We start from the raw sequence: 12549 nt of genomic DNA, 5'->3' as shown, positions 1-12549 counted from the left end.
TAGGCACGGGGTCCTTTATGGCATTTATGTGCGCCGAGGAGAAAGCCTATCGACGACAAAGGGGCAGCACACGCTGAGTGCATTCGATTATGGGTGTGCACTGGTGTTAAACCAAAAAAGGTCCCCTGCTGCGCCCAGGATTCATTATTTAGCGGGAGTGTAAAATGGACACTGGCCTGTATATACACACACACACACACACACCAATACTGAGACAAGCCATTGGAAACCCCAATTTTACACACACCAGAAATAAGTACTCGGTAAGTACGTAGGTTCTCATAGTTACACACACCGACATGCTGCAAACATACTCACAAGTGGTCACAAACACACACACACACACACTTACATATGATTGGCGATTACATACCCAAAGAGAACGAGACACAGAGGGCAGTCAAATATAGACTGAGTACAGCCAATTTAGTCCTTAATGGCCTTTGTGACCATTAAGAGCACAAGACGAAGATGACTGTCCAATGGAGGGTGTGTGTTTGTGTGCGTGTGTGTGCAGGAGGGCAGTGTTTACCTGGATACCTTTCCTTCTATAAGTGTCTCTAATGGCCTATGAATGTTTCCACGGTAACAATGACCGTTTGAGCTGGTTGGATGGACGGACGTATGGACAGCAGCAGAGGGGAAGCAGAGTTCAGGGGTCCATATTTAGTTGAACACGAGTGTGTGCGTGTGTGTGTTTATTTCATATCTGCACAGCGGGTGGCGTCAAACATGTGAAATAACTTGTGTGTGGCAAAGAAAAAAGGTGTGTGTGTGTGTCTGTGTGCGTGTGCATTTATTGCTGCACACAAACCCTCACACTTGTCTGTGAAGAACCGGGGTCCAGGGGCCACCTGTCCTCTTGGACACTTGCCTGATAGGACCGTTCAGTAATCCATCCGTGCCCCAAAATAACTCTATGAAGGTGTTAAAATCGGCTTTAAATCAGTTTAGGTTTTTACAGAAAAGAAACATCCGCTTGTATCCAGGTGGCATCGATAGGTCCTGTCTTGTAGTAATAAAGTGTAGATTTAAGTCGACACGTTTTCTGTCTAATTTGGACAATAGGTGGGAAGCTCAAACTTTTAAGGACACAGGTGGTAAAGTGCTGTTTACAGCCAGTGTTGGCGCAGCTACTAGTACTTTGCAAGCTACCAACTACTTCACACTGGGAGTATTTGAGCTGCAGCAAATACCCACCGGCCACCAACAAATACAATTCGCTCCTTTTAGTTGATTGCAAAAAGCAGCTGCTTGTTCCCAAGTACATACACAGATTTTTTTAATATCACGCAACAAATTCTCATTTGTGAATAAATCGCACTAATCAATTCAATTGCCACCGAATATACAGCTTTACAAATTGATAGTTGAAACATTTAAAAACTATAGACAAGCCAGCGTCCTGTAATACTGTACTGAGACGTACAAGAAAACAATAAATACAAAAATGATAATCCTTTTATGGATCCAAATAATGGGCACGTGCAAGTGGTCCAAACAGCAACGACAGAGCAGATACATCCTCAGACAGAGTTTGTGTGTGCGCGGGGCCCACGGTGGGGGTGAGGCAGCTTAACGCAATAAAACATGTTGTATTGACATCTGTGTTGTGTCTATTGATTCCCCATTATGGAGCTAACAAACCCGCCTGGACGCTTTGTCATTCGCAATCACGTTAGCACCGGGACTCGAGCGAGAACGTTGCCCCTTTTAAAATCTGATCCACACACACACACGCACGCGCGCACACACACTGAAGCAGGTGTCCTACAGTGCACACCTTACATTCCTACACATCCACAGCAATTGTTTGCCACACACACACACACTTTCCTCCCACACACACACACACACACACAAACGGGGTGGCAGGAGAGTAGTCAATGCTGGCTAATCAATAGTGGTGGAAGGTTAAAACCACTCACACAATGGGCAGCTATGAGCTGCTTGTGGTTTCCAGATAAACCACACATGCTGGAAAGATCCATAACTGACCTGAACGTGCAATTATTGAATCGTCCACCTGTCTGGCTGCTCACACACAGAGCTGGGCAGCTCTAACACACACACACACACTCACACACACACACACACACACAGTCAAACACATGGGTGGATTTTCTCTCTCTTCATTAGCCCAAACAACTGCTTGTTCTATTAAACCTCACACAAAACTCTCTCTCTCTCTCCTGTCATCTCCTTTGCTCGGGGTCTCAGTGTCGGGAGGGTTGGACGTCCTGAGGACCTCACGCCTTCTCCTGGCTGACGGCGCCTCAAGACGGGCGCGTTGTGGATCTTTGTGGCCCAGGAGCCTCGGTTGCTTCCTGTGTCCCTTTCTCTCTTGTGTCTCGTTGCTCCTCTGCTGCGTGTTGGTCCTTCTCCCACATGTGTCAATCATGTATTTGGCTTTGACGTCCTCCCCAATCATCGTTCTTAACATCCATGTTAAGAATGACACTACTCTAACTGTGATTGTCTATAAGGAAAAACAACTTTGTTGGTTTGTTCTCTACACGTTACGTGGTTATTGTTATGATTTTAGAAACTATATGGACACTGTGCACAGGCATAGTCCCAACTGTCGCTTATATCCACCTGTCTTTAAGACGTTTGCTCGCACGTCTTTCTACCTGCACGCGCAGACACAATGAAAAGGCTGCTCCCAACCTGAGCAAATTCAGTTCCTGTCACAAACACAAACATCTTGCATACAAGCTCGTACACCAAATTCGCACACATACACACATAGAAAGCCAATTACTGTAGACAAAGGGGCCTTTGCTCGAGCCCAGTTTGGTGTGGTCCAGACACCGAGACCTCCTCCTGGGCACCGCGAGGTGAAGATCCTGGGTGTGAGAGGAGGTAGTTATCGAGCAGCACGAAGCTCCGTGTGTGTGTGTGTGTGTGTGTGTGTGTGTGTGTGTAGGCTGAAGGTTTGTGCTTTGAACTCTACAGTAAAGGTTTATGTGCGCGGTTGTTAAAATAAAATAAGACGGAATAAAAAAAACTACTGCTACAACGTCGTATTGTTTCAGTGCAACGTTGTTGATCTAACAGTCTCAAAATGTTCTTTTGTTTGTTGTAAATTGAAAGCCGCCCGCACGAACATATTTTAACGGAGCTCTTTTTTGTTTTGTTATTAATTCACATAGGTTTTAATAGTGTGAATAAAAATAAATCAAGTAAATCCGATAGCAGAACAGGCTGGGGCAGAGAATACAACGGGCACCGTGCTGAATACCTGCAGCTCACATAATAGGCTTCTCAGAGTAGCCAACATAAATAAACCATCCCTCTCAATCCAGACACAGGCCTTCTCTCTGTGCATTTGACAGCTCTCAATTTTATATGGGCCACAGTGGCCCTGGAGGATTTTACAACAGTGTACATAAAATAAAAGAGCATTTAGATTTCCTTTGTTGTGGTGCAGAGCAGGGACAGAGCGGCAGCAGCTACAGGTCCCTCTCCACCCTGCCTGCCCTCTGAAAACCACACAGCAGAAAAGACTGGCTGGTCAGATCTCCGAGCTGCACAGAAAGAGAAGCCTTTTTCAGTCTTTGTTGCCAAGATCTGATGCTGGAAATGAGCTAAGAAACATCAGTGTCTGCTCTTCAGCAGTGGATATCATTTTAATGAGCAGTAAAGCAAAAAAAAAAAAAAAAAGAAAGAGAGAAGATACAGTTTTGCACGCAGGAGAGTGTTTCTGAGAAATAAGGTTTCATCCTCTCCTTTTTTGTTTCTGCCCGTTTTTCGAGGTTCATCCTCGTCAATTCGCGACGTTCGCTGTTGTTTAACTTCTCACGGAGTGAGAAACCAAAGCCTGCAAATCATCACATATGCTCAAATTAATAGCGTCTGTGTTTGAAAAGAAAAAAAAAAAAAAAGAAAGTGCAAGAGTGTTCGAACAATCCCTCCCTCTCCACGCGTCCCTCAGGTTAATATGTCATTAGGAAACTACTAATCAAGTTAGTCTGCTGACATCACACTCGAACACATTAACACATTGAAACACGTTTTGGAACAGATTTGTTGCAAATGATAAAATAAGTTACAGGCCACAATTTCCTAATTGTGATGCCTTTATTTCATAGGGTATAATGTAAAATATTCACTAACAGCAGCTGAGGTGTAGTTTGTTGTTTGAGTGGTTTAAATAAAAAGAATTCAGAGAGAAACTTGGTCTTGATTTGACTCATTAGAAAATGTCTTTTATTCCACTAAAGACATCGTTTCCCCGCTTTGAACTTTTTGCACATATTAAGAGGTTTTCCATTGTCACGCACTGTAAGAATATTTCTTCTGTTCTGCAGCAGCGTTCAAGTTAGACACCCAGCAAAACAGGCTGCTGACGGGCGACACGCAGGAAAACACAGAAACATATGGAGAAAGTGTCTGTTCTGTGAGCATTAACTGTGGTGAGCTGAGGCCAGTGGTCTGCGGTGTCAGACTACAAGACCACCCCCCCCCAAAAAAAATAAAAAAACATAATCGCTCAGTTTAGATCCACTGTAGAGCCTCTGTCTGCTAACGTCGGCTGTTTAGAACCTTACTCACCTCCTCCTGGACTCTTGAAACCCCATCTCTGCTCACACTCAAGCAAACACACCCAGATCCACGTGCACACACACACACACACACGCACGATTACAGGTGCAGCCAAACGCACAGACGTACACGTGCACGCTTTCGGTCAAAGGCGCAGATCAGAGAGAGAGAGAGAGAGAGACAGAATTGTGGGGTAACAGACTTAGCTAAAGTGGCTTATGGGGCCCAGCCAAACCACACCAGGCAAATCCAATTCAGCAACCTATGTGTCCAGAGGGAAGCAGACAGGGGGAGCGGGAGAGGGGACAGGAAGAAGAGAGTTTGCATTTGGCTGGAAAAGGCTCTCGAGTCAAGTGAATGCTTCACGGAAAGAAGAGGGAAAGAAACGGGGGACTGCGAGCTTCCTTCTCTCCGGAGATCGAGAGGTGACAGACGACAGAAAGAGGAGAAGAAGAAAAAAAAGCAGAAGGGGGGAAAGTGGCGATGAGCGTTGGCCTTTGCTCTCCCGCACAGTTTATTTCCCCCCTGTGTGGACTGGTTGCTTATTACACCGATATGTTTAAAGCAGCACATTCAGGCAGAGGAGACAGACAGCAGCTTCATCCATTCACCCACACACATTCACTTACTGATTCATGGAGCTTGTGTTCATATATTCACTTGTTAACTTCATCATAATTTCCGACCCTTCACCTCTTCACTTATTCACTGCCTCTCCCACCACTTCTTTCCCCTATTTTTTTTTCCATTCGGTTCCCTGATCGTCATTACACCAACTGATACTTTTAACCCCCTCATTCATTTGTTATTCATGCGCTCACTCGTTCACTTATTCATTCAATCCCAGCCTGCACCTCTGCTCCTTGCTCGTCGCGTCTTTTGCTCTAATTTCTTAAAGGACCAACAGAGAGAGAGAGGCCGCCCCCTCCACCACCCCTCCCCCCGCAAAACTGAAGCCAGTGGTTATCTGTTGCCTGTCAAAGCCGCCAGAAGAAGCTTCGCTCATTAAAAACTCAACCGTTTTTCTCCCCCTGACACCTACTTAAGGTGATAGGCTGAATTACCCTGCACGGCTCGGCACGGCTCGGCATACACATCCACCCCATCTGTCATGTGAAATTTCCGCTCGGATGGATTAAGGTGGTAGGGATGAGGGGGGGCGGGCGGGTGGGGGGGTGGGACAGGGGGAGCCGCTGGTACTGTCACCCAGCGAGAGCTCCCCTCAAAACATGCACAAACGCACACTCTCGCACGCGTGTTTTGGCTTGAAAGGGTGACAATGTCGCAAAGTTTCAAAACTCCCAGGAGCGGGAGAAATAAAACGTGGCGACCTCTGACCTCTAAGCGGCAGAAACAAGATGTGTCTGAGAAATGTCATGTCCAACTGACACTGCGGTGGGTTCGTGTGTGCGGTTCTACACAATTCGACACAGTAATGTGCACTGTGGTTAAAGAGACAGCAGTTGTCCTCATGATAAACGTCCACACATCCCAGATCAGTGGTGCTGCCCTTGAGGAATATTACAGGAATATAGCGCACAGCCCTTATTGATCTCAGTGCGAGTCACTAAAGCAATGTTATAGTGAGCACGAGGAATTAAAGCGTGACATAAAAGGCACGATTAGGTCATTATGGCACGTAACTATTGATTGACAGACTCACTGCAGGTCCCTTTAGTGACGTGGCCAATTACGCTACAGCATTTGTACTTCTGCCATTTTGGCCATGTTAATTTAGCCTCAGCGCGTTTGTCGTCTCGTCTCCCGACGTACAGCCAAACTTTCTCTCTCTCCGCCAACTTCACTGTTCACCTGATTTCCCAACGTGGGCCCCGGCCAGAGATCAATATCCCCTGATCGATAGATGACCATGAATATTCCCCCTCTAACCTGCCCGTGAAAGACTGGAGGGGAAGAGAGGAGAGGAGACAGATAGGATGGAGCTTGAGATGGATGGATTGCAATGAGTGAAGGGGGGAAAAGATGAGGAGCAGAGCGTGGCGCCTCTCAGAGACTGTGACGGATGCTAATGAGCCGTTTATTCACGCACCCAATGTTGGGCGTGTGTTACATAGCTACAAGTAAGTATTTTAGTTAAAGTTTCGCTTGTTTCTGGGGAGATACAGACATTCGGGGGTAAAATATTCAGTGTTTTCATTCTCCTTGAGAAAAAGGGGAGTTTTTTGTTTGCAATCATCAGTAATCAGGAAAAAAAAGCTGATCCAATTCATGTGTGGAAAATTAGACTGGCGCGGTGACAGTTTGTGTCATATTTAGACAAATAGGACAGAAAAAAATCTGGACACTTTCTGTACAAGCGCTTCGAGACATTTCAGACTCACACACCATGAAAATAAAAATACAATTGTGGTTAAATCTATCAGATGTTTAACACGAACAGAGATCATAAAGAGTTAAGTTTGATTCTTTGTGCTAGTGCAGAGTGGCAAGAAAAAGGAGCCGGGAACAGGCGTCTTACCGGGGCTGGACCGCGGAGCCAGCGAGGACTTGAGTCTCCAGGCGCTGAAGTCGGACGCTGTTCTCTGAAAGACGAAGGGGACCGGCAGGGGGACAAACATGGTCCTCTGTCGACCTGGGGGTCGTTGTTTTTGTTTGGTTTTGTTTTGTTTTTTTTAATTTTAGTCTCGCTGTTCTTCTCTTATCCGTCGTCCTTCTGTCGTTCTTTGGCCTGTCTTCGCGTGTCTCCCAGGTTTGTGGACAGCCGCTCGTGAGGTCGCCGGGACGGTCTGGGAAACAAGACTCAATATTTGGCTTTTTTTTGTTTGTTTTTGGTTTGTTTTTGTTTTTGGCTTCCGTGGATCGAGCCTGTGCAGCATCAGCGGACTCACATCTCTGTTTTGTTGCACTCCGATGGATACGATGCTCCTCGTACTTGTCCGGGCAACACGCAGGGACGCACGGCGATGCGCGGGGCTTTTTTTTGGGGGGGGGGGGGGATAAATAAAGCTACCGGTGGTTGTCCATGGAGGCTACAGGATGCTGGATGCGGCCGCACAGTTGAGGGTTTCTGTTAGACCTGCACCAGTGTGAAACTAGTGCAGTTGGCGCTCCTGTCTCCGCTGCTCGCCACTGGATGGACCGCAGGCACAATTAGACTCCATTCATTGTGTCCACACGGCTGCTCCACAGTCTGTCCTCCTCGGTCGGCTTTGGTTCGGGTTGGGAAAAGACAGATTAGTCCTCCTGCGCTCACATGCAAAGTCTCAAACAAGCGCTGTCCACCGGTGAATCCGCCGTATGAAGAAAGACAAAATATGGGGGGCTGCGGGGTGTGTGTGTTTGTGTGTGTGTGTGTGCGTGTGAGTGGGGGGGGGGGGAGGGCTGTCCGTGTGAGACTGGAGTTGCTTTTGGTTGTGGTGAAGATTTGGTTAGTAGCTGGCTGGTCTGCTGAAGAACACGTGCACACAATGCGACACGAAAATAAAACGCAAAAACATTATTTGGCAAAAGGCGAATAATCAAATAATAAAGTAAGTGCACGCAGGGATCTCCTGGCTGACTTTCGCTCCTCCCTCTCCTGCCCTCGCCGTTCTCTCTCTCTCTCCCTCTTTCTTGCTCTACCGCGAATTACTAATTAAAGCCGAATCGATACATCGATAATTGGATAAATCCATATCAATATGTTCACCTGTCCTCCGGCTTCCTACTGCAACCAAGCGAGAAACGGAGAGGAGGATATAGTGAGCCCCCTTTTCTTTTTACGCGGCGGTGCCTTTTCTTTGGCTGTGCTCCGCCATCCGCCGGTGTGTGTGTGTACCTCTCTCTCTCTCTCTCTCTCTTTTTCTTTCTCTGTGTGTGTGTGTCCCGCGTGTGCGCGCGCGCGCGTATCTGCGTCCCCTCAGTTTATTTGTGGGAACCCCGGTGGTTTTGGTCCGACACTGCGCAGCCTAAACGCACTCTGGCACGGTGAAGCGCTCCGTACGGGAGACAGAGCCCCCCCCCCCTCCCCCCCCTTTTTTTTAAAACCCCCGTTTCCTACCCTCCCCTCTTTAACCCCCCCCCCCTCCTTCACCATCTACACCCCTCACCCCAACACGCGCGCGCGTACAACATATGCAGAAAAACACAGACACCCGTTTTCTCTTCCCTGTGATAGGAGCAAATATTTCTTGTTTGGCAGCATCTGAACATTTATTGGCATCTGTCGGATGTTTATTGAAATAACAAGTGACAACTGGGCTTAATATTAAAGAAGCTGACTGTGAAGAGCATATGTTGGCCTGACACCACAAGCACCACGAATCATTTGAAATATGAACGCTCGCACTGTCTCAACTCTTTGGCCACTATAATCCCGCACAAGGCGAGCGCAGATCCAGTCAATTGATCTTCTGATTACTTCATTATAATGAAGCCAATAATCACATCATCGCCGGCCTCCGAAAAATCGATCCCCTCTGCACTTTGTGCGGACGTGAATTCAAAGCGTGGTGGTGGAGCGGGGGGCTTTGATGTATATTTCAGCAGGTGGGTCTCTCTCTTTCTCTCTCTCTCTCTCCTGCTCATGTAGATTTACTCGAGTGTGGCCTACACACAAGGTCACCTGCAGCCCTCAAGTAACGTCTTCTTTTCCGCACAGAGGTGAGTAATCAAAGCCCGCAGAGCCTCGGCTGCTAAATTACTAATTATCTCGGGCTACTTGCGTGTGTGTGTGCGTAAAATGCCAGGTGAGTGGAATCTAAATTGCAGGCCGACGAGAGTGTTTTAGCTGCCGTTGTTTGTGTGTGTGTGTGAGTGTGTGTGTGTGTGTCCGAGGGAAGGTGGCTCCCGGCCATCAGCACCTCTTCTCGTTTACAGCCCCCGTCTGCGCTCTGCATTTACACTCAAGATTATCGCCTACATGGATTTTTTTAAATAGAAAAATCTATGCGCTAAATATCGCAGTCAATAAAATGAAATCGACCAATCCACACACACACACACACACACACACACACACACACACACACACACACGGACTGAGCTGTTAATAAGTTATCGATCAATTACGGGCCTTGTGGAAAAGGCCCCAGTTTCTCTGCCAGTGCTGGAAAAAAGAAAACGTGAAATATAAATATCAGAAGCGTCGTGATCCTCGGACTTTACAGCTGCTGTACTACGATTAGACTGTACCCAGCAGTACTGTCTGTACTACTACGACCACAGCTCACTAAATACGATCTACAGATGTTGCTACTACTTCTAGTTCTAAAATAAAAAATGTCGGTACGAAACCCCCGATGTTACATTACGTAACCTCTATACATTATTATGTATTATTATGTTATGAAACTTTAGAGTCCACCATCACTGACCCCTAGTTTATAAATTTGTACTTTAAATTTAGTCTAATAGTAGTACTGCTTCTACCATTAGTACAAATACTCTAACTGCTTCTAGAACCACTTCCTACTTCAATACTCCTGTCTATAAATACTAGTAGTGTTTTTACTAAAGCTGTATCATACTGATATCAATATCAGCACCCTCACTGATACTGCTGTGGTCTCTACTACACAGTACAGTACAGTACAGTACAATACACGGGTCCCCTTTGTGTCTGTTATTAATGTAGTAATAGTACTACTGCTACTGATCCAGCTCCACCATTTATTATTACAGCTATGTCTATCAGTACGACTTGTACTAATACTGTGGATTCTAATACTGCAGTAATACTGTTGATACTACTGCTGTGACCTCTACGACAGTTCAATGATACTACTTCTCCTACTCCTACTCCTACTACTATGACTACCATCATAACTTCTCTCGTAGTACTAACATTATGACTACTGCTACTACTACAATACTTGTGCTTCTTCATGAGCTTATGTCCTATCATTCAAAGCCTTTCCGTTACATTCTGTGGCACCTCATGTCCTCTATACACAGACACACGTCACAGCACAAAGGAGGGCCTCCCATAAAAAAAAATAAAATAAATAAAGCCCACTCCCTATTGACAGATGACACCCGTGTGTCCAACAAGGAGGAAAGGCAGGAAAGAGAAAAGAGGAGCAGCAGCAGGAGGAGGAGGGAGTGGAGAAGCCAAATAAAGAAGCGACCGGTTGTCCCTCAAGAGCCCCCTTCTGCAGATGAGGGTAAAGCGCAGAGGAGCCCCGATCCAAACTCCTTCCAGACAAAAGCAATTATTTCTTGTAGAATATAGTGTATTTTGTGCGTCCATCGCAGGAGGGGAGGGAGCTGTGTGTGGATTTGAAGGAGAGGGGAGGAATATGGCGCACGGCGGGCCTCATCAATAGCAATATGTTCTTTTCCCCCTCTGTAATATCTATCCTTTTATAACTGCTCTGGATCCTGCTGTGGTGGTTGCTTTGTCTGACATCGTGGGCTTATAGGCCATAGTGGATTTCTGATCAGTTACACACACACACACACACACACACACTCACAGACAGCATTGTCTAAGAAACCTAAAATAGACGCTGCCTCTTACCTTTCAAAGCGAACCTGTTGGTGACCTGACACCAAACTGCTGGACTATATGCAACAGTGTTTAGAATATTTGATATTTGATATTTTATTAGTCAACTTGTCCTTTTTTTTTAATGGTTCAAAATGAAATGAACTGCACATTTTACGTCTCCAACTGGGAGGAAATGAAAGATGAAGGTTTAATTGATTATTACATGAGCTTCTTATTATTACCATCGTGTGTCAATAACAGTCGGTCTCATTGTTTTAGAGAAATTATTAAATAAACAAATAATTTGAATAAATGAACATTCTTTTCAGCACAATAAGTTTCTTGCAGGATCAGATTATTGCTTTCTGTCTGCTTTGGGTGTGTGTGTGTGTGTGTGTGTGTGTGTGTGTGTGTGTGTGTGTGTGAGAGAGAGAGTTTATTGTTAAATGGCAGTGTCATGTTGACAAACGAGTTGGTTGAATTAAATTCTCCCTCATCAATAACAAGAGGAAACCAATCAATACCAGCTTACAATTATATCACTGCCTACCCCTGTGCTGCCGCTACACACACACACACACACACACACACACACCCCAGAGACACGGAGTGAGACAGAAGAATCATTATCTGACTGTAACACGGGGCTTAATAAACAACACTATAAAATATTCACACACATGCACAAACTGAGGAAGAGAGAATTATTACTTTTGAGGTACATTATTAGAAATACACACCTCTGGACACATACCCGTGTCCATACTTATGGAAGTACTCATTTACATAAAGCACACACACACACACACACACACTTCTATTTTTAGCTTTGGACATTTGATGTAGTTTCAGAATCTCTCTCTCTCTCTTTCCATCTCTCTGCCTTTCCTTGTGTGGCCTGTAATCGATGCTGACAGGTTGTCAATGGGCCGGTCTGGGCCCTGCCAATACCCCTCCCACATATCCATTATTCCTCTTAAGGCCGCTGAGGACACACACACAGAAAAGAGTAAAACACGATGCCGTTGATACGCCACAATGATACGATCATTGACGCCAATCGATGCTCTTGCTCAGAGCTCGGGAGCTCGCCTTCAACTTGGAGTGCGCAGGAAATCACAGCGAGCGCGGAAAATCGGTTTGTGAATTTCCCCCCCAACCCCCCGCCCCCAATGTTCTTATCTTCACAAGCTGGGGATTTTTCCCCATGTATATTCTCCTTTATTTCATGCATAATTTCATTTGGACTTTGAAAATGTTTTTCCGCCTGTGTTGACATTTCACACAAGTTTTGCATCCTATTTCACCCTGGATTGGCTGTAATGGATTTCAGAGGGGTGTGGTGGGGGATGGACTCGTTATTGTCATTTCTGCTTTCAGGTTCACGCCTACAGTTATGCGGGAACATACGCATTCATCTGTTGGTACACAAAATTATGTAGGAGCATGCAAACCCCACTGTAACATGCAGAAAAGCACAGGAAGCCCAAAGCAACACACTCACAAAATATTAAAAGTATGTAAAAATATACGGTAACGTGCATAAACACACGAAAAGTAGACACACGCAC

The 12549-nt window shown here is 45.8% G+C and overlaps 2 protein-coding genes across 5 annotated transcripts in view; both read right to left on the bottom strand.

The window, feature by feature from the left end:
• The window catches only part of pou2f2a (POU class 2 homeobox 2a), a 71050-nt gene extending 63248 nt beyond the window's left edge, over positions 1 to 7802 (bottom strand). Inside the window, exon 1 of one of the 4 annotated variants that reach the window (XM_067476049.1) lies at positions 7028 to 7802. In XM_067476049.1, the coding sequence (XP_067332150.1) occupies positions 7028 to 7127 (100 nt within the window). In that variant the 5' untranslated portion in view covers positions 7128 to 7802. The remainder of the gene's footprint in view (positions 1 to 7027) is intronic. The other 3 variants (XM_067475832.1, XM_067475958.1, XM_067475841.1) reach the window with 3 other exon arrangements.
• atp1a3a (ATPase Na+/K+ transporting subunit alpha 3a) overlaps positions 1 to 12549 on the bottom strand; it is a 147101-nt gene that overhangs the window by 89824 nt on the left and 44728 nt on the right. The window lies entirely within an intron of this gene.

The sequence above is a fragment of the Channa argus genome, chromosome 1 (genome assembly GCF_033026475.1).
Source record: "Channa argus isolate prfri chromosome 1, Channa argus male v1.0, whole genome shotgun sequence".
Taxonomy (NCBI): Eukaryota; Metazoa; Chordata; class Actinopteri; order Anabantiformes; family Channidae; genus Channa; species Channa argus.
The sequence above is the reverse complement of the archived record's forward strand: the minus strand, read 5'-3'. Positions and strand labels throughout refer to the sequence as shown.